General features: G+C 35.2%; 2 protein-coding genes across 7 annotated transcripts; one reads left to right on the plus strand and one right to left on the minus strand.

Moving 5' to 3' along the window:
- The first annotated feature begins 914 nt into the window (after positions 1 to 914).
- LOC133798838 (BTB/POZ domain-containing protein At3g05675-like) lies at positions 915 to 3,335 on the plus strand. Of its 3 annotated transcripts, XM_062237259.1 has the most exons (3): positions 915 to 2,201; positions 2,478 to 2,536; positions 2,651 to 2,788. In XM_062237259.1, exons 1-2 carry the CDS (start codon positions 1,011 to 1,013, stop codon positions 2,502 to 2,504), a joined length of 1,218 nt encoding a protein of 405 aa, XP_062093243.1. In that variant the 5' UTR covers positions 915 to 1,010; the 3' UTR covers positions 2,505 to 2,536; positions 2,651 to 2,788. The 3 variants fall into 3 exon arrangements, with proteins under 3 accessions (XP_062093243.1, XP_062093244.1, XP_062093242.1); XM_062237260.1 differs by lacking the exon at positions 2,478 to 2,536 and having other exon boundaries at positions 2,651 to 2,977; XM_062237258.1 differs by lacking the exons at positions 2,478 to 2,536; positions 2,651 to 2,788 and adding an exon at positions 2,830 to 3,335 and having other exon boundaries at positions 916 to 2,201.
- An 890-nt stretch (positions 3,336 to 4,225) lies between these two features.
- LOC133798874 (uncharacterized protein At1g01500-like) lies at positions 4,226 to 8,220 on the minus strand. 4 transcript variants are annotated; one of them, XR_009876126.1, is made up of 4 exons: positions 7,889 to 8,219; positions 6,105 to 6,900; positions 5,115 to 5,191; positions 4,754 to 4,890 (listed from the first exon to the last, which is right to left on the minus strand). XR_009876126.1 is itself a non-coding variant. In XM_062237261.1 (3 exons), exons 2-3 carry the CDS (start codon positions 6,801 to 6,803, stop codon positions 4,669 to 4,671), a joined length of 936 nt encoding a protein of 311 aa, XP_062093245.1. In that variant the 5' UTR covers positions 6,804 to 6,900; positions 7,889 to 8,217; the 3' UTR covers positions 4,226 to 4,668. The 4 variants fall into 4 exon arrangements, 3 of the variants coding, with proteins under 3 accessions (XP_062093245.1, XP_062093246.1, XP_062093247.1); XM_062237261.1 differs by lacking the exon at positions 5,115 to 5,191 and having other exon boundaries at positions 4,226 to 4,905; positions 7,889 to 8,217; XM_062237262.1 differs by lacking the exon at positions 5,115 to 5,191 and having other exon boundaries at positions 4,226 to 4,890; positions 7,889 to 8,211.
- Between the last annotated feature and the right edge of the window lie 18,000 nt (positions 8,221 to 26,220).

The raw sequence follows: 26,220 nt of genomic DNA on the forward strand, positions 1-26,220 counted from the left end.
CCGCACTATAGCAAAAGGGGGGAACTCAAGGGATCAAAAAGAGAAAAAAAAAAAAAAAAGTCAGTAATTGTTCATTTTCTGAGAGAGCTTCTACTCTCTATCTTTGTACAACCCCAAGAGCAAGATCAGACTCTGCTTACTCTTGAGGGTTCAAAGTTCATAAATAATACCAAGTAAAGTGGAAGTAGGGCATCTTTTTCGGGTCGAACCACTATAAATTTTTGCCTCATTCATTTATTTATGCATTTATTCATATTTTCTTTAGCTCACTGTTCATCATTAAGATTCCCTCTGCGGTATTACACACAAAATAACTTTTCATTTATCACTTCGTGTAAGTTGATGAAAAAACGAGTCAACAAATACATAATCTTAATTTAATTTAAAAATTTTATCATTTAATATTGAAAAGAAAATATTTTTTTTTATTACTTAATCTAACTTATATAAATATATATTCATATTAAATAACAATAAATATTATAAATACATTATATATATATGTGTCATGTGTATACAAAAATAATACTACTATGTAATTACATAGGAAATTAAGATAACATTTCTAATCTATCAATAATAAACAAATTTATTCTCCAATAATTAAGATATGATTCGAATAATATTATAAATATTTTATATCTTAAATATGATATTATAGTTTGTCATTTAAAAAATTATTATATTGTTTTTTTAAAAAAACATAAATAATATTTTAGTTGAATTTTTTTTAATATAATTATGTCATTTTTTTTATAATAATACTATTTATTTAAAATTTATATAAAAAACATAAAAAGTTAATATAAATAATTAATAAATTTTCCAAATACATTATTAGAAACCAGTCATTCCTGTGGTGATACCACGTGTCTACCTGACGGCAATAAAAAAAAATCAATCACAATCATCCTTTCCAGGGCTTACCTTCCTCTCTTCCGGATGAAACTTCGATTTTCCTATTTTCTTCCTTTCAATTCCCTCTCATTTCTTTTCCCATACGACATATAATGACCAAGAAACGGCAGCGCGTGGTAAACACTGCCGCGGAAGCGGCGACGACGACATCGACCGCGTCTTCACGCCGTCTTTCCTCCACCGCCGCCATGATCAACTCCTCCCTCTCCGACAAAACCCTAACTCAGGCCTCTCAAAAGCCCTGCCCCCATTCTTCCACCGGAGCCGCCGCTTTCAACGATTCTACGTCGGCTGACGTCGTCCTCCGCCTCTTCGTTGAGCCATCTCCACTCGATTTGGACGAGCTAGAATCGCCATCCGAAACCGAGTCCGAGGTTTTTCTCTACCTCCATTCCCATGTCCTTCGTCGCTCCAAGTACTTTGCCGCTCTCTTGTCCGACCGTTGGCAGAAAGATCGCGGAGCCGACGGCCATGATATCGTCGGTGAGTCCGACGAAGAGCTGATTCGGATCAATCTCGGTGTGCCTCCCACAATCGAGTCCGGGATCACGGTACTGGAACTTCTCTACTCTGGAGATTTTTTTAACACTATTAACAGTGCCTCCATGGCTCTGGATCTTCTCCCCGTGGCGCTTGAATTGCTCTTCGAGGAATGCGTTCGGTCCTGTGTTCGCTTTCTCGAGGCCGTACCGTGGACCGAGGAAGAGGAGAAAAGGGTTATGTCTATGATTCCATTACTGGGTGGGGAAGAGTCCAAGGAGCTTCTTGCTAGGGTTTCGCCTGGGGGTAACGATTCTAGCGAAGAAATGCTTTACAGTTTAATTGTGGCTGCGATTCACAGCCCTCCAAACATGGCTTTGGTCAAGGCTTTTGTAGCTAAGCTGTTGAGGGACTTCTCTTCTAAGGAGTCGGCCAAGAGGGTACTGGAGAGGGCCTTCGATGCGAGCTTGAAGGTGGTCAAGGAATCAATGGAAGAGTATTCGAGTCCGACTTTTCGAGGGGATAATAACGAGACGGAGGCCATGCAGAGGCTAAATCTACACACTGCCATGACCAATGGTCGGCAATTGCTTTGGCTGGTCGAGAGAATGATTGAGCTCAAAGTGGCTGATACGGCCGTCAAGGAATGGAGCGAACAAGCCTCTCTTACTTCGGATCTTCAGAGGGCATTTCGTGATGATGCGTGGAGGAATCTCGTGCCGGGTCTCCCTGTTGTTGTGCTTCGCTCCACTTGTAAGCTTGCCAATGCGGTCGCCACTGGTAGTATTCTTGCTGCAACACAGGTACTCCATTTGTTATCTTATTATTTTCAGTATCTTATTGGCATTTTGTTTCTGGCATTATGTCCAAAATTGGATCATTTCGTTTATAGAATATGATAGCACATGGATATAAATCGTCGATGTCTGATTGAAACAGTTCGGATATTATCGATATGTGGCATTGGAGTGAATTAGGATTAATCTTGTGTGCTTGGATTTGCAATAGCATTCTACTTCGCAAAAGAGTTACAAAAAACTATAATTGGTTGAATAATGCATGTATGTTATCTCATTTAGCTTGCTTGCTCGCTTCAACGATTATAACCCACAATTTTCGATGAATCATTGGATAAGTTGTAAGTTTTACCTATAACAATATGATTCGCATATTTTACAATCCAAATAATTTCTTTTTCATAGTTTATTGGTGTTCTAGTGTTTAGTTACCTTTTCTTCGGTAATGTATGCAGGTAAACGTGTCCTGTTTACTTTGTTGAAAGGTGGACTCTAAAAATTGGAATTACTCAATTTCTTTCATTTAATGAGAGAAGATATTTCTGAACAAAGACAATGCTGACCGTATCCTATGAGGCAGATGGATTAAGTGCAATAAAAAGTAGTTTCTTATTATTTTCTTTGAAAATTGCAGGTTAGAAAGAAGCTTGTAAAAGATTGGCTTCCTGTTCTGATTGTTTGCAAGGACAATGTTTCGCCTCTGTCTCACAATAACAAAACTCTCTACTTGGAGTTGGAGGAGATATTCCTGAGAATCATCTCCACACTTCCCATGTCAGATGCCCAGGAGTTGTTGCAGCAGTGTCTCAGCTTTTCAAACCGAAATGTGGAAGATTGCTCTCACTTGGTCACTGCTTTCAACACCTGGTTTCGCCGAGCAGCTCATCCCCGCCAAGAAAACTAGATTTAAAAGTCAGTACACTTCCTTTCATGTTGTTCTGATAGAGAAGTTCCAGACTCTTTGTTGTGATGCCATTGTCTTTGGATCTGTAGAGTTCCTCCTAAAATTGTGCATAATAGCTAGTTATGTGGAGAGCCAAAAGCTTGGTAAATGCTGTGTACATAACTTCGATGTCTACTCACACCTTGTAAAAAAAATTAAATAAATAAAGTCTGAACCAATGGTTCTAATGTATTGTACTCGTAGATTTCTGACATGCTAAAGATAAAGATTAAAATGATAATACTACGAAAGAAAAAAGGGATAATAGGCCGGCTTTGATTATTCAGAGTATTGGTTAAAAAAGTTCCGTCTCTAAATGTGTGAGTCAGCAGAATTCAGCTCCCGGGATTTAATTTAAACAAGAGCTTCTCTTACTTGATAAACATCACGAAGACAACGCGTTGCTTCTAGTACAAGTTAGGCGGGACATCCCAGTATAGATATTCATGTACAAAGCAATACACAATTGCAATGAAGCTACGACAAGAAACGAACCTGCAAAATCCTTCCTTGCGCAGATCCGACTTTTGAAATAACTTACTAGCAAATAACAATAATACTATTCAACTCGGCATTGTGGCAAATGTAAATACAAAATTGTGGGGGAATTTTTATGTAGAAATTCACTTTAAGTCCTATCGATCGATCGATGGGGCTTTCAGTGTTCTTGATTCGTGAACAGTTTTCGGCGCAATTTTTTTGTATTACCGTATATATTGTAGCTATTTAGAGCATTCTGTAAATTTTCATAAAATTCCAAATAGTATTACAGTACCGAAAACTAGGTTCAAATATGTACACGTGTCTAAATTTTTTTATGTGCGTGGAAATCAAACATGTTTAAACTTAGTTTTGAGTACTGTAAACTATTAAGAATACTGAAAGTTCCACCAATAGAGCTTAAAATGAAGCCCCTATGAAATAATTGTCCCAAAAATGTATACAAGTTCTTTGATGCAAAATTGTTGACAAGAGTTGTTAGCGTCTTTTATTCTGTTAGAAGTAGGAAAGAAAGACGTGCCAGAAATTGGTCCTCTGAGATAACAATGGTACGGAATTATCAATAAACATAAAATGGAAATGGAAATGTGGTCATCCGATAATCTCTCCATTATCAAAATTTCATTACTATAAACATCTCTGACAAGAAGATAACAAACCACAAGTGTGGAACGCTAACAAACGAATTTCACTAGGCACTAGGAGTAGATACGTGAAACCTGTAACTCGTAACTTTAAAAGACTCATTCCCTTGAAAATCAAGTTCAGCAGATGTTTCTGCTTTCATCACTATACACTTTAAACAGAGACCATTTATTATATAACCAAACCCCATAAAAAGGTCAAAAAAACAAAAAAACAAAAAACCAAAAAAAGAATACAAGTAGGAAGCATCAACTGCTTGCACCTATCCTCAAATGCGAGCCCTGAATAAGAAATGCTATGTGATAGAAACCACTTTTGATGTCGAAATTTGGATCTTTCGGGACTTTTGCTGCTACAATGACAAAGGGGAAAATTTGTGGATTACTAAAGACGTCTTCTAAAGTTTCTGGTGGTGCCTTGGTACGTACGAACCAGTAAGCCAACTCCAATTCCGATTCCTAGACATACACTGAGGCCAATGCCAACACCTACTCTCACACCAGCATTGAACCATGAAAGCTCTCCATCTTCACCTTCTAAGTATGCTGCCCCCGAGTACATGCTATAGTCTTCACTCTCTGGTTTTTGGTGCTGGTATTCCGCCACCTGCGTATTTTGACACTTGAAGCTAAGAATATCAATTACGCAAGTAAAATTTTAACACTCAATGAAGTGACTGGAATCATTGTAGTAGAAACTACATCACATCCATTAATTAAATGTCTAGACCAGTCTTTCTCTCATTCAAAAATTAAATTACTAAGACCACTTTGAATTTATATCACTTAATCCCACTTAAGAATTCAAAATAAAGTCCTTAATGAGAGTACCATTCTAAGTGCTGCTTAGCTCTTTTGAGCCTAAAGATGTCTCCGGGTTACCACAAAAACAATTATTTTCCATTTTCCTGAAAAAAAACAATTATTTTTAAAAAAAAAACTTTAGAAGATAGTTCTTTAGGGACTTGAACCCTGGACCACTCTCACCCATGGCTACAAGCCTACTACAATCAATTCACAATATTACAAAGCTGAATAACGAAAGCTTTCTGTAGGGAAGATCAGTACAATTTTATTATCTCAAGAACTTCATCAGGATCAAAAGTTTTTGGAATAAAGATTGAACTTGGGCCATGACAATGGTAAGAGGGTTCAGGAAAAGATGAATACAGACATAAAGCAGTGGCAACAGTGGATATCCCTATCCTTTCTGGTCTGTTCATTTACAGTAAAGCTCGTGAAGAACAGAACCAACATTTGAATCCAAAGTAGGTAGCTTCCTAAACTTCTAACTTTCTCATTTCCTCGCTAATTTTCTATTCTGTATGGATCAATCACTTAATCTTCAACACAAGTGCTGGTTTGGTCATTTTGGTTGACTACTAATTAAAGAGTAGCTAGGTGTTTTGGCAAAACTATGCTAAAAACACCTATTGGACAATTATATATTCTCCACAAATAAAATAGATGACAACAAATTTTATCTTCCTGCCGGGGTCAAATTCTTTACAAATCTTTGCCAAAAGGAACAGATGAGTTATGCCTTCAACTTGCATGAGTACACTAATAATACACAGATCAAGGTTCTCTCAGATATTGATAGGACAGTTATTATAAGGAGGTAGTATTTTATTGATCTTTAGTTCCAACGTGAGAGTTGCATTTTATTTTCATGTCATCAACCCCTTCTGGAACAGTAGTCATCTAATATTATTTGCAAGATTTGAGTTTTAAATTTGGGTGGATTAATAAAATATGATTTCCAAAGCAAATTAATGTACAGTATATATGTGAAAAACAATGTTCATATGAGAATGAAACCTGCAATGCTAGCCTGGAAGGAGCTTCTTTCTGGTCTTGTGTTGTCTCGTACTCGGGTATTGAATCTAACAGTGCCATCCTTGTATGCTTCTTTTTAGAACAAAGTTGTAAAGTCTTTGTTAAGATAAGTGGAGTTCCAAAGAATGACCCGGCAATATATACCTCAATTGTTGGTGAAGCAGTGTCTGCAGCCATCAATTGCTTCCCTTTGAGGAAGCCAGTCCCAACAATTATATTTGATTCACAATCCATGATCCATCTTTGGCCGTGATTTGATTCCCTAGGGAAACCATTACTATTACACAAATCTAAGACCCCAGATAGCAAAAGGACATCCTTATCAATGACCTCGAATTTCACACTTCCAGTAATCCTTATATTGTCAGTGCTTACAAATGTTACTTCTTCAGATTTCTTATCTAATCGATCCCTTCGAAGAAGGGTCGTTTCCCCATCTGAATAAATACTGGTCCTAACACCATTAACTTCAAGAAGGGTGTCAGGATCCAGAGGAACATGATTTAAAGTGAGGTACTCGGGAGTGGAATCATCAAGTACGCATCTGCTGATTCTAACATAAAAAACTTTTAAATCGAGCCAAGGTAATGAAACCTTGGGCTTGTGAGGATGATGACTCCCAGGCATGAGTCCATTATCAGATGGTCTGTGTCCGTTTGAACTTTCATATGAATTTTCCATAATGTCAAGAGTTCAACTCTCAACAACTTCCTTCCACCTCAATCAAGTTGATGACATATAGCATTATATTCCCTACCATTACAATAGAGCTCAAATCCTACATCAAAGTCAATGAAATCAAATTGCATCCAGATACAGCGCAATTTAGACACTAAATAACAAGGAGGCAGGAACCGCCAAAGTCCCAACTAACTATCAGGCAAGGGAGTAAGAGGGAGTAAGAGGTATGGGGTTTCAATCTTCTAAATAAACACTTGCAACTCCAACAAATCAAAACAGTTAACAAATGAATACAATAAATAAAATTACTTTCCGATTCTCATGCTCTGAACATGAAATAATGGTAAGAACAACCCACTTGAGATCATTAAAAAGGGATGAATTCCATAGCACTCTTGAAAGGGTAAAATTAAGATGGTCAAAGAGTAAAAATAAAATCAATGAAACGGATATTCATGTATACAAAGGACGTGAACAGAAATAGATGTGAACAAAATAGTTATTCGTATAAGGATAGACATCAAAGGAACAAGCGGCATTTGATCAGGAGGAAGAGCACCACGCATAAATACAACCAGAAGCAAAAAAAACTAAAGCTAAACGAAGAGACGAGGAGATGGGAAGATATCCAAGAAAAATCCAAACTAAGAAGTTTCATAACCTCCAAACATTGATTACAAAAACGAAGCTAGCATGAAGCTTACCCACTCTCTTTCAAGATAAATCCATTCCCAACACACATCAAACTCAACTCTATTAACGCTTACCAACTCAGAAATTGGAAAACCCAACAATATACATACATACATACATACATATATATATATAATGGTAGACTATTGAGAGATATTTGATATCAATTGTTTCTCTTTTCAGAAAGATAAACCAATTGATCTTAACCCCGACTAATAGTCCTGCAAACAACCATATACGACAAAAAAAAGCTATAAATAAATTCTCACATATCCCAACAAAATAGCCGGCGATAAACGACATAACTCACGCCATTCTAAGACTAACATTAACTTACCCAGAAACAGAATAACAATATTATTATTAATCTTGGAATTCCCAGAAGTACTCACCAGAATAAATTGAAACCCTCCAATCCCTTGTCGCAATAAAAATAAACGAAAATTGGAACTCTGGTAAGTGATTTGATTCTCTCCAGTAGAAGAAAGTCGCAGCTTTTCTTATTCTATTCCCAGAAGAATAACAACTACGAAAATTCGGTATAAGAACTGGGATTTCTTTGATTTGGCTGAATACGAAGAAAACCAAATCCAACAAAGGAGAGAGACCAAGTAACAGAATTATCCAAAGAATAGTGGGTTATTCTTAATTTGATAAAAAAAGAGTTTGGATTAGGGAGAGAGGGTTGAGTATTAGGAGATAGAAAACTTATATTGTAATTTAATTTAATTTGATATGGTGTGGGGTCAGTGTATATCTAATATTCTTTAGATCTTATCCTATATACAAGAAGAGATCACCAAGTTTCGTAATGTATTGAAAACGACGTCAAAAGCTTTTGCTTATGTGAATCCACCAACATAATAAATTTAAATTAATTAAAAGGTGGTTAAAGCAGTCGGTGCATAAAAAAAGATGTTGGTTCTCAAATGAGAGATATTAACGGGTCTTCATTTTCCGTTACATCTTTCAATCATGCTGACTACTACACTCAAAATTCTACTTTTTTTTTTGTTTATGTAAAATTAAAAACAAAATTGAAAAGTTGGGAAAATATGCTTGCAATGACACCAAATTTATATATTTATGAAGTATAATTCTGTTTGAAAATAATTCCTTTATTTTATCATTTACAATAAAATTTTCATCTTTATTTAATGGATAATTCGATAGATATCGATCAAATTTTGAGCATTAATTTCAAAATACTATTAGACATATTTTTTTTCAAAATAAAAATCTTCAAAAACTATGAAATTATTAAAAAAAAATTATAGCCATCGAATATGTAATTGAAATAGTATCTATAAAATATAAACCATCAAACTCATAGATTTTTTTTTTTATTGAAATGAAATGTAACTAAACCAATCTTTACATCAAAACTACTCTTTCGAGCTTTATTGAAAATAGGATGTGTTATATCTCTACTATTGAAAGGATAGTTTTTACAGCTTTTGGAGAGTCAATTCAGGGAATTTATATGTCTATTTAGTTGTGTTTGTGCATAATGATGATTGTGTTTGCTAGTGTTTCATGATTTTACAAAATGGAAAAGTGGATCAAATTATGGTGATATTGTGAGATTCTGATCGTAAAATGCCTGAATTAAAGAAATTGAAGTTAGGAGATATCTACCGGATTGAATTTGACATTTGACGAGACTCTCGGGATTGAAAAGGGCGAATTTGGAGCAAAATTGATTTTGAGTTGCGGCACTGTGTGTTAAGGGTCACAACGTTGTGGTAGTCAGAGAAGGCAGAATCTGGTTTTGTAGAGGGCCACGACGTTGGAATTTTGAGACGTGGCGCTTGTCGAGGCAGAGGCGAGACCAATTTTTGTTTTCGTATGCGGGTCGCGAAGCTTCAATGGTGAGCCGCGACACTTTAGTTGGTTAATGTGTAAATTAGGGCATTTTAGTAAGGGGAAAAGTGGTATTTCAGGGCTAACACATATGCCAACTATATAAGTATCATTATGACGATTTTCGAAGGAAGAACCCAAGAGACTTGATAGAAAAAATATGATGTGCAAGTATACATAATCGATTATAGTAATATAAATAGTAAATAAGAATCGTTCTCACATAGACTATAACTCAATTACCAATAATTACTTCTTAGTTTCTATTTGGTAATTAAAATTAAGATGAATAATTCTAACTATAAACACAATTTAAATAACTGTAAACAGAACAATGAATCGACAGATTAAAAATCAATAATAAAAAGGCTAAAGAATTAATTTCATAAGCTTTTCATTCTATTAATTTTACTAATAAGTTCTAAATCTCTTCTTCCTATTCTAATAGCAGGTTAACAAAAATTGATTCCTATTCTTTTTCAAGATATAAGATCTCAACCTATATGCAAGTTTTCTATATCTCTATGATAAACTTAAACACATAGCAGACATTAAGATTCGTAACTTAATTGCTACACAAGTCATTCAGGTACTTTCGTCCAATATGTAACCTATGTCTATATAACGATGACATATTTAATTCGCATCTTTTGAATTTTGAATCAAAATCATAAATCAAGTAAATATTGATCAAATATTCACTAGCATTAGACAAACATTATATAGATTAGAATAAATAAGAAGTATCAATCGAACATCATAATAAAATTAAATAGAAATCCAAGTGACTACATTAACCCCTAGATAGAGGTTTTAGTTCATATTAGACATGACTAAAACAATAAACAATTATCTATACTCATACAATCCAAAAGCTTGTAGAAGAAATAAAAATATGAAATTGTACAAAATAATGTCTCAGAATAAGAATTGCTCTCAACATTCGTAATAAAAGAATCTGACCTCGTTCTAATTAAAACCTAAAGTCTGAATTTATATATAAAAAAATCTGAATTCTTCTTTGTTGGCAAGGCATGCCACGACTTAGCCTTTCTTAGGTCTTAGCCTGTGTCTTTTTTAAGGCATTTCAGAATCTGATGGGGTCTTCAGGCGTCCCGACCCTCTTCACCCAGGTCGCAGCCCGCGTCTTGATGCGCCTCTTGGATTTGCCTCTGTTTCTTCTAGTGCCGCGACTCTCTTGACCAAGTCGCGACTCTTAAGCCCATGCTGCGACTCTAATTCTATTTTTTTTCTTCTTCAAATTTTTACCATTCGAAATCCTTCCTTCATAAAAAACTTCTCGTAACTCATCCTTAACGCCAATTTGAGTCAAACAACCACCAAAAGCTCCATTTTTTCACAATTTCTTCTTCTTTTCGCGTTTAGCTCATGATTCATAGCACCTACCTACAACAAAGACAAACACAAGCGTAATCTGGCACAAAATAAACACAAAGACTCAAGATTACCACAAAAACACATCCTAAAGCGACACTAAAATGGAGTTATCAAACTCCCCCAAACTTACTCTTTGCTTGCCCTCGAACAAAGGACTCAACTCACAAAACACAACACCACACTAAACAAAACACAACACAAATTTTAACGTGAACCTGCATGAACCACAATTTTTAATGCCTCCATATCATGAATGTAAATCGCATAATTCTTAGAAAACTACTAAACATTAATCTTAACCTAGATTTTTAGTCAACTGCTACTCTAAAACACTTCAACTTGTCAACATCTAAGATAACCTAATCATTCTCAACAAATAACACAGTGAATTCATCAATACATATCGAAATTTCAACCAAGCATATTGTAATAACCAAGGTTATTATTTCTTATAATCTCCTTAAATATGATCATAGGTTAGATTTAGTTATGACTTGAGTTGTGGAATAAAGATTGCTTTAAGCTTAAATTATTTAAGTTATGATTTTATGACTTTGAAATAATTATAGTTTGGGTAACTATAATTATTTTAGAATATGATTAAATTAGTGTATATTTTTATTAAGTATTAAATGCACATGCTATTTGATGTATTAAGAAGTGAACATGTGGCAGTAAACTAAGTCAAAGTATTAGAATTAAAATGAAAACCAAAATAGCTTAGTCTTAGGTTTGGCTCAAAAATAGGAAATATTTGACTCTTTTTAAATTTTAAAGACAAGCAAGATTTGAATTAAGTGACTATGTGTGAAGAAGAGTTAGATAAATGGAGATTCAAATGATTTAATTTAAGTACTTAAATAACTACGTAGAGATAGTAGTATGATGGTTGAACTAAGAGTTAGATAAGTAAATGCAGTTTTTGTAACCTTAGGGTAATGTAACTTTGGACCTAGTTTTGACCTATTTATATTACGATTTTGGAAAAATAGTATTTCTAAACAATTGTAGATAATTTAATTATCTATCCAACGGTATACAATTGGACTAAATTGGACTTGTATATCTTTAGTTACATTAATTTTACTGCAGAAGGGTAGAGTTACGAGATATAGGATATTTGGACTTTGACTAAAGTTTGAACCAAATGGAGACTATGTGGCATACTTGGAGATGATGTAGCAACAATAAGGGGGTAAGACTAGGCTAGCTAAAACCATATAGTGGAGGGAAGGTTTGATTTTTAAAATTTAAGTTGAATAGTGTGGAGAAAATCAAGGAAGGGAGTTGGGGTTTGAACCCTATAAATAGAGACTTACCATTCACCATTTTTCTCACACTAAAAAGCTCTCAAAAACCTCTCATATCAAAATCCATAATCCCAAAAGCTCTCTCCATTTTGCCATAAACACTCTACATAGCCATAGTTGAAACACTAGTCCTTATAGTGCTTGGGATCTTTTTCTTCTATTTTCTTTATTTTGCCTTAAACACTATTGTCTTTCTAAACCCTATTATAGTCGAAATATTGAACCCCATCAAGCCAATATATAATCAAAATCTACCAAAGTATCCAAACTCTTGGTGTTTTTGTTGGAGATAGACATTAGAGAGAAGAATGAGATTTCATCATTTTTGTTCTAGGTTGAAGGTATGACTTTATGAGGTTTAGAAAATTCTTGAAAGTATAGTTTTATTATAAGGCTCTAATATAAATATCTTATGTTATATTTAAGGTTGATTGGACGTTTTCTATAGCAAGCAATTTCTCTCCACACTCAAGGTAAGGAAAATAAGTTAGACTTTATGTGTTATGATTATGTTTATATGCTATGTGTATGTATGTATGTATATGTTTTATGTTTGTAGTTGCTTGGGAAGTATGGTTGCTTGGATAGCAAATAAGCAAATCCTGAGATTTTTATCATTATCGTAGACTATAGTTATGTCTAAACCTACCTCTAAATAGTAGCAAGATGACCTAGATGGTTTCTATCATATACTATATTTGTGTTTAAACCTACCTCTACATAGTAGCGAGATGACCTAGATGGTTTCTATCACATACTATGGTAATGAGTTAATGACCATTAATTTGTAGTCTTATGATTTATGATTTATGTTTTACGTTTTATAATTTATGATATGTTTTAGTAGTTTTTCCTTACTGGGCATTAGACTCATTCCTTTTTATTTAGATGTTGCAGGTAAATGAACATGGAAGGAGAGACATATTCTAGGTGACTTTGGCATGTGTATCGGGTGAGAACTAAATGAATGGACTGATGGGAACGATCGAGGATGACGTTTATGTTTTGAGTCTTTTTAATTATGTATTTATAATTTTCTCATTTAGTATTTGAACATGTAATTAAATGTTTTGTTTTCTTTATGATTTTATGTAATAACAATGGGATCCCGTATTTTAGATTTTCTAATAAAGTTCTATTATTTTATGTATGTATTCGAAAATAATAGCTATGTCTTAGTAGTTTTAATGGTTCGAGGTCTTTAAGTTAGTCGGGTAATTACACATACCGCTAACCAAATATGTATTCCATATGCTTACTTATTTTCCATTCTCCACTAATATACACCAAAACATGCCTAGAAATCAAAAGGACTTTATAAGCTTGTAATTAAATGGCTTAGGTAAAGGTAGGTAAGAAAGACTTTTTAAGCTCAAAGTTACCACAAGCACATGACCTTTCTCTTCCGCCCAATTAATAAACCCCTCAATAATTTTTTCCTTGACCTAGAGAGAGATATATGTTTTTATTCTTTTTTTTTTCAGATACTAACTACACTCCCCCAAACTTATTTCTTATTATACGTTGGGAGTGTAATTCATATATAAACAAGAAAATTTCTTTTTCAATTTTTTTACATATACTCTCTCTATTTTTTTCTTTTTCTAATCCCACTAGCTTTCCTCAAATGACCCCAATACAAATCCACACCATATTGTCATCATGTGCATCATAATATCTTTTGGGAATGATTTACATTTCTTAGGCTTTATTAGTGGCTCAGAACAAAATTGTACAAAATTAGGCTCAACAATGGTGATCAATGGAAAATGAATTTCAGGGTTGGCAAGAAAAGCTCAAACGATCCAAAAATGACCTAAATCATTTTTCCAACACAAGCATGATGTATTATTTCACCTCAAATAACAAATAAGCAAGTTCTGGAATTTACAACTCCCACTATACATTCCACAAATTCATTCAACATGCATCAAACAACTCATAGATCATGAAAAGGTTTTCTAAGTATGTTGACACACTAAAATGAAATACAAAAGCAATTAACCAATCACACAAGTTTTCATGAATTCATTTTCTTTGAATTATACTATCTATCATTCACTTTATCTTCATTGGCAATCATGGTTCACAATAAATTCACGTCAGACTCAAACGTAAATCTTAAAACTCAAAATGACATAAAACAAAACAATGACTCTCACAACCTATTCACAAACACACACACACACACAAAATATGCACAGACAAATATTTTAAAAATAGACACAATTTTTTAAGTCCCTCCCCCAAACTTAAACTAAACATTGTCCCTAATGTTTTATAAAAGTTAAGGAAAGAAAACTTACCTGCTACGAATCATCTCAAAATGGTGGTGGGTCTTGGAAAGGATGCGATGGTGGTGGATAAGAAAAATAGTGCTTGTCCTCCTCTTGGTTAGACCACCGGTAAACCAACTCGTTTTACCGGTCTGCTTGGGCTCAATGATAATCGTGAAGTTCCCCCAAATAGTTATGGGTATGTTGGTTTTGCTGGATAATGTAATCAAACTTCACATAACTTGGCATTTGTTCAAGTGCCTCAGCAAACAAGATATTGATGTGTAGCTTTCGAAAGATATCCAAAAATTTAGAAAACTGCTTGTCAAGCTTATTCTTTTGAAGCCTATGAGGATATGGGATCTTTATATGATGATCTTTGCTTATTTCTGGCTGCTTCTCTAAATTCTCAGTAACATTTGACCCTCTCACTTCCTTCTCCTTATAAACCACTTTTGGATCTTTTAACACCTTACCACTCCTCAAGGATATTCCGTTACATTGTTCTTTTGGGTTTACTTCAGTAGTGCTTGGTAAGTTCCCTTGAGTACGATTTGTCATCAAAGTAGCCAACTGCCCTAATTGAGTCTCCAAACTCTTGATAGATGCCCTGGTTTCTGTCATGAACTGGTTTAGTACATCGGGTTGTGTGTCATGTTGTTTAATATGTGTTGGTTGATGTTGTTGTAGCTATGGAGGTAGGTATTGTTGCTTACTTTGAGGGAAAGGTTGTTGTGCAGCTTGATTATTTTTCCATGAGAAGTTAGGATGATTCCTCCACCCTTGGTTATATGACATCGAAAAGAGGTTTTTGGTTGGTCTTTGAAAATTTCTTATAGGTTGAACTTGTTCCATAGGTATATTATCCATGGCAGGACACTGAATTAATGGATGAGCACTCCCACATGCCCCACATAAACTCTGAACTTTCATGGTTTGGGCTGACAGGTTGCTTTGTTGTAACTGCTTCGTTAAAGCTGCCACTTGAGCTGTAAGCATGGAAATAACATCCAATTCAATCATACCAGCCACCTTCTTTGTTTGTCCCCTTTTAGTTGGCCACTGGTAGTTATTCATTGCCATCTCCTCTAGCAATTCATACGCCTCATTAGCACTCTTGCTCATGAACGCACCCCCTGCTACAACATCTATTATGGTACGAGTAGTACCATTCAACCCATTATAAAAATTATGGACTAGCATCCACTTCTCTATACCATGATGTGGGCACTTCCTTAATAACTCTTTAAATATTTTCCATGCATTATACAACGATTCCCCTTCTGTCTGGTAGAAGTTATTAGTTTCCCCTCTCAACTTTGCAGCTTTTGTTGGAGGGAAAAACTTTGCTAAGAACTTTTGAGCTAACTCCTCCCATGTTGTGATAGAATTAGTTTGCAAGGAAATTAGCCAACTCTTCGTTCGGTCTCGTAGAGAGAATGGGAATAATCTAAATCTAATCGCATCGTCACTTGCCCCATTTAACTTAAATGTTGCACATAGCTCCAGGAAATTGGCTATGTGCAAATTAGGATCTTTCGTGGTTAACCCCCTAAACTGAATAGTAGACTACACCATTTTTAATATTGCTGGCTTAATCTTGAAATTATTTGCAGCAATAGTGGGGTGTCTGATGCATGAATGCACTCCTGTGACAGTAGGAAGCACATAGTCTCTAAGCGTCCTTGGTCCTCGTTCCACTGGAACCTCTGGAATATTTGGGATATTATTAACATTAGCAACATTGTTTGCTGCATTTCCTTGATTCTCAGCCATGGCAAAATCCAGCCTTTTCTTTATCTTTCGGTTTTGTTTACACGTTCTTTCAAGTTCAAGATCTATCGGTATGAGCTCATTTTTTCTACTTCTTCGCATATACCAATAATTCCTGAAACACAATACAACCTCGATCCGAATGAGTACTAAAAGAAAAAAAAAACCAAAGTAGAACAAAAAATAATTAATTTTGATTTGGATATTAGTCCCTGGCAAGGGTGCCAAAAACTTGATAGCAAAAATATGATGTGCAAGTATACACAATCAATTCAAGTAATATAGATAGTAAATAAGAATCGTTCTCACAAAGACTATAACCCAATTACCAATCATTTCTTTTCACTTTCTATTTGGTAATTAAAATTAAGATGAATAATTCTAACTACAAACAAAATTTAAATAACTGTAAACAGAACAATGAATCAACAGATGAAAAATCAATAATAAAAAGACTAGGGAATTAATTTCATCAACTTTTCATTATATTAAGTTTACTAATCAGTTCTAAATCTCTTCTTCCTATTAACAAATATCGATTCCTATTATTGTTCAAGATATAAGATCTCAACCTATATGCAAGTTTTCTACATCTCTATGATAAACTTAAACACATAGCATGCATTAAGATTGGTAACTTAATTGCTACATAAGTCATACAGGTACTTTTGTCCAATATGTAACCTATATCTATATAACGATATCATATTCAATTCACATATTTCAAATTTTGAATCAAAATCATAAATCAAGCAAATATTGATCAAGTATTCACTAGCATTAGACAAACATTATATAGATTAGAATAAATAAGAAGTATCAATAGAACATCATAATAAAATTAAATAGAAATCCAAGTGACTACATTAACCCCTAGATAGAGGTTTTAGTTCATATTAGACATGACTAAAACAATAAACAATTATCTATACTCATACAATCCAAAAGCTTGTAGAAGAAATAAAAATATGAAATTGTACAAAATAATGTCTCAGAATAAGAATTGCTCTCAAAATCCGTAATAAAAAAATCTGACCTCATTCTAATTAAAACCTAAAGTCTGAATTTATATATATATAAAAAACCAAATTCTTCTTTGTTGGCAAGGCGGGCCACGACTTGGCCTTTCTTAGGTTGCGACCCGTATCTGTTTTAAGGCATTTCAGAATCTGATTGGGTCTTTAGGCATCGTGGCCCTCTTCACCCAGGTCGCTGCCTGTGTCTTGATGTGCCTCTCGGATTTGCCTTAGTTGCTTCTAGCGCCGCGACTCTCTTGACCAAGTCGCGACCCTAATCCTTCTCAGCAGGTTATGCATCCTCTGACTTTGCTAGAGTCGCGGCCCTTAAGCCCATGTTGAGACTCTATTTCTATTTTTCTTCTTCAGATTTTTACCATTCGAAATCCTTCCTTCATCAAAAACTTCTTGTAACTCATCCTTAACGCCAATTTGAGTCGAACAACCACCAAAAGCTCCATTTTCCCACCATTTATTCTTCTTTTCATGTTTAGCTCATGATTCATAGCATCTACCTACACCAAAGACAAACACAAGCGTAATCTGCACAAAACAAACACAAAGACTCAAGATTACCACAAAAATGCATCCTAAAACAACACTAAAATGGAGTTATCAAGACTCAAGAAAACACTCAGTGGTGGCAAAGGATTGAAGGCCTAATATATTTCTCATTGTTTTTCTTTTCTTCTTCTTTTAATTTCTGCTGTAGTGATGCCTATACCTAGTTTTATGTTATTATGTTTAGCATGAACTGATTTTCTTTTTAGGGTGTTAATGGATTCTTCTTGAAACCTTATGATTATCTAATGCAGTTTTCATGAATTACCAGACAATATCGTGAGTTATTTTATTTGTGTTTAATGCTTGTGATTGATTGGCCACCAATTGCATAATTTATATGATTTTAACCTAACATGTGAAAAGTGAAGAATAAATATGCTTTAGTCAAATAATCATTGATTTGTATTGGACGAGAGTACCCATATGATTTGTGTAGCTTAGGGATTACGTGTTTAATGCCTACAATTTGTTTAATTTACCATAAAGATGTAGGAAGTTTGTTTATTGTAGAGAGTTATATGTCCTAATAAGAAAATAATTTGCAATTGTGATCTGCTATCACGGTAGAGATAGAAATTATGGAATTTGTATTACAGAAGCATAGGTGGATAGTTGATGAAGTTAATAATCCTATATTTTATCCATTGAATTAGAATATTTGTTGTTGAGTTCTTTATTGTTCTTGTTAGTTGTTTTATTTCATTTATTTAGTTATTTTTGCAATTTGATCTTCGCTAATCAATTAGAAACAAAAAATTGATTCTTGGTAATTAGTAAATAATCCTTGTGGGTTCAATACTCTACTTAATAATATTACTTGTTCGATTGCGTGCACTTGCATATTTAAAAAAAATTCACAACAAGTTTTCGACGTTGTTGCTGGGGAAATTTACAACACTCTAACTTGGTTTTTTTTGTTATCATTCTAATTCATTTGGTATCTTAATCTTGTGCTTTCAAGAAACATTGGTTTATGTGACGTGTTAAATAATGGGAAATAGTACCGGTGAATCCTGAAATAGAGAGAACTTGCAGACTAAACCAAAAGAAGAAGAGGTTGGAGAATACCATGGCTGAGAATCAAGAGAATTTAGTTAATAATGTTGCTAATAATGTTCAAAGGGCAATAGTTGTTGCTGAGATCCCAGATGCTACAGAGGTCCCTGTGGAACAAGGACTAAGGACACTAAGAGACTATGTACTTCCCATTGTTACAGGAGTGCACTCTTGCATCCGACACCCCACGGTTGTCGCTGACAACTTCGAAATCAAGCCAACAATTCTACAAATGGTGCAATCCACTGTTCAATTTGGTGGATTTCCTACTGAGGACCCAAACTATCACATCCAAGTCTTTGTAGTATGTCTCCAGAAAAGATCTAGGTAAGAAGTCAATAAAGTTGAATAGCTTATCAAAAAAAACCAACACAGAAAAAGTCACATAAACCAACTATGCCAACCTATGCCCCTTGTTCGCCTTTTCCAAGCAGATTGAAAAAGTTTAAGAAAGAGGAAGTTGATAAGGAAATTCTTGAGAATTTTCGCAAAGTTGAGGTAAACATTCCATTACTTGATGATATTAAACAAGTGCCTCATTATGCTAAATATTTGAAGGATTTGTGCATGAATAAGAAGAAATTAAAGGGTGATGAGAAGATAAGTGTTATCCCCATTTCCTGCAGGGGCTTTGGGCCTTCGCCCTGGCCCGCGGTCAGAGGGCCAGCTCGGCCCATGGGCCCAGCCCAAGGTCCCTTGGTTTGAATATTGCCCAAGGGGACTGGTGCGGACCAGGGACCCTAGACTGGGCCCATTTGAAGGGTCCGGGGCGTCCCTCCGGGTTCGTCCTCAGCAAGAACGGTCCGGGCGATGTCCAGAGCGCCCCGGACCGTCGCGGCCTACGCATTCCTGTCCCGGACCCTGGTATGGTCCGGGCCTATGGTAAATGGAGCGGGCCAATGGTAAACGGACATGGATCACCTCCTCCCTGTTTGGAGGGCCAAGCGTCCAGGATCCTGAAGCCGCCTCGTTTCGCGTGGGCATTGTCCCCCACTTTTCGCCTGCAGAAAGGGTCGCCTCGGGATTGCTCACTGATGTGTCAGGACTGCGCAGCCAAGTACCCTGACCGTTCTTGTCTCCTGAATCAGCCTCGTGACTCGAAGTGGTCAGAGCCAAAGCGTCGTTTTGTCGGGCGAGGCTTGTGTCTCAGGTCAACCAATTGGGCCTTAGCTGGTTTGAATTTCGTGTATTGTATACCTTTTTGTATTGGGCCTCCACTAGAAAGGCCCCTTGTACCCATTTCTCTGATGGGCCCGGGTCGGATCCGGCCCAGACCCGGTATTCCCCTCAGCTTATAAATATAAGCTGTAGAACAATGTAAGGGGGGATTCGGAGAAAAAAGAAGGTAGAAACTCTGTTCAGATATAGCTAGAAAACTCCATTGTAAAAGCTTCTTCTAGCTCTAATATATAGACTCGTGGACTAAGGCTAGTTAACGCTCCAACCACGTAAAAACCCCGTGTCGATCTTCTACTTTCATTATTATTACCAGCAAATATTGTTCATTAATATAGTTGCCGAAAATCTCGGTTAACAATAAGTGTGGGGGAGAACGTCTCTACTTTTCTCCAAAAGAAGCTGCCACCAAAATGCAAGGATCCTAGAACCTTTACAATTCCTTGTATGATTGGGAATAAAAGAATTGAGTGATGTATGATAGATTTGGGAGCATCGATTAATGTCATGTCATATTTAATATATGCTTCCTTAAATCTTGGGCCACTAAAGGATACAAGAGTTATTATTCAACTGGCCAATCACACTCATGCTTATCCTTTAGGGGTAGTTGAAGATGTGTTGGTGGAGGTTGATGAACTTGTCTTTCCAGCAGATTTTTATATACTTGAAATGGGCGATGCATCAATACCCAATCCGATACAGATTTTATTTGGGAGGTCATTCTTGATGACAACAAATACAAAGCTGGATGTTAGAGCAGGAATGCTGACAATGGAATGTGATGGTGAAGTTATCAAATTCAATGTGTTTGATTTTCCTAGTGAGATCAAAGGGAAGGAGAATTCATTGAAATACCCAACATAAAAATCTTGGGAGCAGCATTCTGTCAAGCTAACGACGTTAAACAAAGCAAACTTACGAGAGTTTGTCTTACTCTTATCTTTTTATTTTGCATTGATTTTTTATTTAGTATATGCCTTGAGGACAATGCTTAAATTAAGTGTGGGGAAGGGAAAACTGTCTGTTTTATTTTTATTTGTCATTTCTTTAGTTGTTATTTGTGTTTGTGTTATGTTTAGTTGTTTCTAGTGTCGTTTTTTTTTTTTTAGTTTGCTTTTAGGTTGTCATAAGCATGGTTGTGTTGAAATTCGTTTGTCGATGATAAAACTTCTGATTGAGATGAGACTACTTCTAGGAACTTGATGAAGTTTACTTGAATTGTGTGCTTAGCTCATGTGTTGGTTGTCACTTAAACATAATATGTGTACAATTCGATTTAACTTTTCACTATTGTTTGGAGATATTTATGCATCCTATTATCAATTTATATATAGTCTCGACCACTCTAGAAATCATTGATTAATTTTTTGAGGTGAAATTCTAAGTACACATGATTAGGAAGATGATTAAGGCATGTTCTTTGGATCGTTTGAGTCTTTTAAGCTTACCTATGATTTCTAATACCATACTTTCCCATTTTTGAGCAATTAATGACTAATCTTTTTCTTTTATAAGCTAATTTCTAAACCTTTGCAGCTTTAAAATTTTATCTCTTCTCGTGACCCATTACACCATGGTTTTATATGAATATTTAATTTTTTGGGTTGGGTTTTGTATTGTAAGAAAGAGAAGTTGTATTGGTATGTTGGATTGTAATGTGAAGGTATATGATCTACTATTTCTCCCAATGAGTTGAATTGAAAAAAAAAATATACGCATTGAGAAATATTGAAAAAAAGAGAAATTTTGCAAAAGTATAAGTGTAGGGGAAATAGTAAGATCAATGTGGAAAGAAGAAAATGGAAATGTTATGTATTTTTGAAATGTATGGGAAATTTGTGGGAAGATCTAGAGAATAGAATAAATGTAGGCTATGGTGTGATTTAAGCGAAATTATTCATTTTCTCATCTACCTTTAACCTTCGCCTTACATTATAAGCTTTTAAAGACTTTTTGATTCTTGATTGTGTTTATATTAGTGGAGAATAATTGATTAATGTCTATGGAGTAGATTCTTTTCATGATAATTATCTTCTATATAAGAGACTTTAAAACATATTTTGGCATGTATAAATTGATTTAGGTGCATGAGAGTTTGTAAGTTTGATTGTGCATAAATTTAAAAAGATCGAGTTTAAGTGGTGATTGTACATTGAGTTGAAATTATGATGAATGTGGAATTCAAATTTTTTCTATGACTTATTTGTTTGATTAATTTTTGAGACAACTAGTGCTTTCGACAAAACCATTGCTTATGTGTTTAGTTTTTATTTTGTTTGCTCAAGGACAAGAAAATGTCAAGTGTGGGGGAATTTGATAAGTATCAAATTTATCTATTTTTAATTCATTATTCTTCTATGATTATGCACTTGATTATTTATTTACTTATGTTTAATTAGTTTATTTTGTATTTTTAGGACTTCCAAGACATTTGGGTGAAAAATAATGAATTTGAGATGTTTTACAAGTAATGGTTAAGCTCAGAATTACAATTCTGAAACTTCACACTTGATTTTGATAATTTTTCAATACTCTTTTGGAAATATTTCTAGAGATATAAGTTTTAGATCTTTTTCTTAGCTCTCCATATATTTTTGATTCGTCCAATTACGACCTATATCAAGGAAGTTATGGTTAAAATACTGCTAGTGGCTGCAGCTGAAGAAAACCAAAAAAGTAGAAAAATTGCTACGGCCGCGGCCTGGGAAACAAAACGCAGTGGCCACAGCCAGAAATGTCACAGGCCGCGGCCAGAGCCCGGTTTTCTGGAAAATTCATGTTCTAGTGGCCACAACTGCCAAGAAACACTGGTCGCTGCTGAAGATTGATTTTTTCCTTAATTTTTGAATTTTAAATGTATTTTTGAAAGGGCTATAAACAAAATTATGACTAACTTTTAATACAACTTTGGATTGCGAATTTTAGAGGCTAGAGCAACAAATGAGGAGAAAAATACATCATCATCTATATTCTTCAATCTATTTTTTCTTTCTTTTCAAAACCTCCTTATTGTCATTGAATATTTATGTTTGTGAATATGAATGTGATTATGGAGTCGTTTTCTTTGTAGTTGAGGATTATTTCAAAACCCTAGACATGAGATCTTGAATGAATTGATAAATCTTATTCTTTATATTCCCTTATATTAAATTACTTCTATTTTCTCTATTTGAATGTCATGGATCTTGTAAAATCTTGTTTAGATGGCCACTAATTAGGGTTTTGCATTATTCTACTATCATTTTAGGATTGTTATTCACCTAATAGTCTAGGATTCTAAGTAGATTGATAAATTGCAATTAGGGTATTGTGACAGGTATCTTGATTGTGGTGAAAAATAGAACCTAGGCTAAATGAATTGCATGTTGTAACATCCTGGTTAACCAAGAGTGTTACACTGTGTGTTTAAGATAGTGCTTAACTCGCTAAGCGAGTCATTTGAACTTAAATGTGTAATTAAAGACTAAGTCAAGGCCATGTATTAAAAAGTTTGGTCAACAAAGTGATTAGTTTTCATTAAAAATATTAAGTTTATACATGGGATCCCAAAATTTGGTTACAAACTGGTAAACGACAAATGAAATACAAATTAGCCGTCATAAGCGGAAAAACAGGGTTCAACCCTAGTTCCTCCTAGGCTACCCTGACCGTGGCGGTCAAGTAGGCTGCATATGTACACACCGACCTCGAAGCTCTCCAATTCATGGCTGGTCTGACTTTCCCTTTCCCTTACCAGTACCTCATAACACTCGTGAGCCAAGGCTCAGCAGGAAAACTTAAATCAGCATGCACAACTGGGCAACAATATAAAAGAAAAAAAACTTAAATCAATAAATTCAATCAACATTAGGATATCAGCAACAAGATCAATAGTAGTATTCAACTCAATCAAACATATAAACTAAGCTCATCAAACAATACAATTAGTTAAGTGCAAACAAAACTTCTGTTTATTGTATAATGTTCAGGCCCGACGCCCTTATACTGAGTCCTCTGGTCTTATAGTCGACCCCGACACGCTTAGGCCGAGCTACGTTTCGCATGCTTGCTATCGGCCCCCAGCGCCCTTAGGCCAGCCTTTAAAATAGATATAATCACAGATATACATTGCACAACAAGCAATCAGAGGCAGCATATTCAAGCATGCCTATCCAGATATTCTCATATAAAGATATATTCACAATCATAATATATTCGTTAACAGGGATCTAAGCCCCATTCACATCCCAGGATCAATTTTCTTACCTCGAGTCTCGAGCTGAAGGTGTAGAGCGGTCCCGAGTACGATCCTTAATCCCGAGCCTTAACGGCAGCCCTAGTCACAAAGCGGTAACGAATAACCATTAAAATCTAAATCAATTAAAAGTTTCGGAATAATACACTAGTCTCCGGGACCTCAAATTCTACTAAACCGGGTAGTAGAATTCTTCCCGAGCCCTTAGGTTTAAGTTCCTGAGCCCAAAATCCTAATTTGGCTAAGGTTGCCTAGGCGGGCTGCGGCTTGGCCCTGAGGGTCGCGGCGCGCCTCCAAGACAGAGGCACCAGCCCATAAATTCCTAGGGACACGCGCTACGACTTGGCCCTTAGGGTCGTGGCGCGCCTACGAAAACAGAGACTCCCTAGGCTTCCGGGATCACGCGGGCCAAGGCGCTTGAAGAACAGGGGTCCAACTCGAGCCCAAAACCCAGACATTCTAGGGTTTTTCCTACATTTTTCCCTGAACCCAATTCACCAAAAATCCATCCTAACAATAGCTATACCAAGAATTGAGCCCCAAAACATCTTTACTACACTTAGAGCAGTACATAAACCCAAAAATTTAACACATAAACCTCATCCCAATTCAACTTTACTTCCTTGAGCTCAACACCCAAAACAATCAAGAAAACCAGAACTAGAACTTGATTAAATCATGGTTTAGAGCTTACTCCAGCTATGAATCATGACCTTGAGTTATTCTCTGCTCCAATTTCAGATTGTATCACACATTCCCAAGCTCTTTCCTTCCCGAAAGATCAAACCCACCAAGGCACCAAGAAGAGGAGAGAAAACGAGGGAGAGAGAGAGAGAGAGCTGGGAAACTTCAGGGAAGAAACTAAGTTGCTTCTAGTGTTTTCCTAAGGTTTATCCATCAACACAAAAGACAAAAATTCCCTTAAGCTTATCCTTAGCCTTTCTAACACCACCAAGGGAAAAACCATCTTTTGCCACCATTTTCCCGCTAAACCTCGAGTATCCCTATAGATCCCGACACACCCAATTAATCACCAATAATTACCAGTAACCCGAAAAATCCCAAATATACGTTAAGTTTACCCAAAATACCCCTAGGCTCACCCTGAGCCAGGTATTAGACCCCGTTGTGACTATTCCGCTAATACGCTCACCAAGATTGCCTCGAGCTGAATACTACAAATATATCCACATAATAATGTGGTCTCAATCATTTAACGCATATAATCACATTTATGCCATCAACGGGCCAAAATTACAAATATGCCCTTATAAAAAAGAACGGACCCACATGCATGTTTAATACACATAAACATGCACATATATTCATATTACCATATAAATCATGTATACCATGTAGCCACTGTTGTGCTAATATTCAATTAAATATGTGCAAGTGTACACAGTCACAAAGCAAGTAATAAAGTGATAAGCATACAAGATTGTTTCTACAGGGATTGCAAATTAAAAATAAATGCGTCAATTAATTACCAAACAATTACACAAGAGTAACCAAATTAAATTGTTTTGATTTTAGTAAGCTAACGCTACTTGGAATCAATTAAAAATGCTAAAAAATAAACTGCAATGCTAATATGAAAGTGAGATAAAATCGATTGGTTAAAATAGACTTGAATTATTAAATCCCTATATGTCAATTGACCTGTACATTTTGCTGCAGCAAAATATCAGCAAATTACCCAAAGTTAACAAGAATTCAAAACATGTTCATGAAACTTTTCCAAGACCCATGATATTGATTCTTCCATCTAATTTAACATATTCCTATGCCAATCAAGTTAAAGAACCCAGAATTAAGCACCAATTCATCATTGTTAACCAAGGCACATAACACATTCATATGCTATTCAAAAACATAATCTAACAAGATTATCCACTTGTGTCATTCAAATCTATCCATTATATTCAAACTTCTCAGCACAAATATAACTAAATATCTTGTAATTGGTGATCAAGCAATAACAAGAATTCATCATTAAGCACATTTGAATGAACAATGAGTAAATTACTAAAATAAAGTTCTAGAAATTTAGAA

The sequence above is a fragment of the Humulus lupulus genome, chromosome 1 (genome assembly GCF_963169125.1).
Source record: "Humulus lupulus chromosome 1, drHumLupu1.1, whole genome shotgun sequence".
Taxonomy (NCBI): domain Eukaryota; kingdom Viridiplantae; phylum Streptophyta; class Magnoliopsida; order Rosales; family Cannabaceae; genus Humulus; species Humulus lupulus.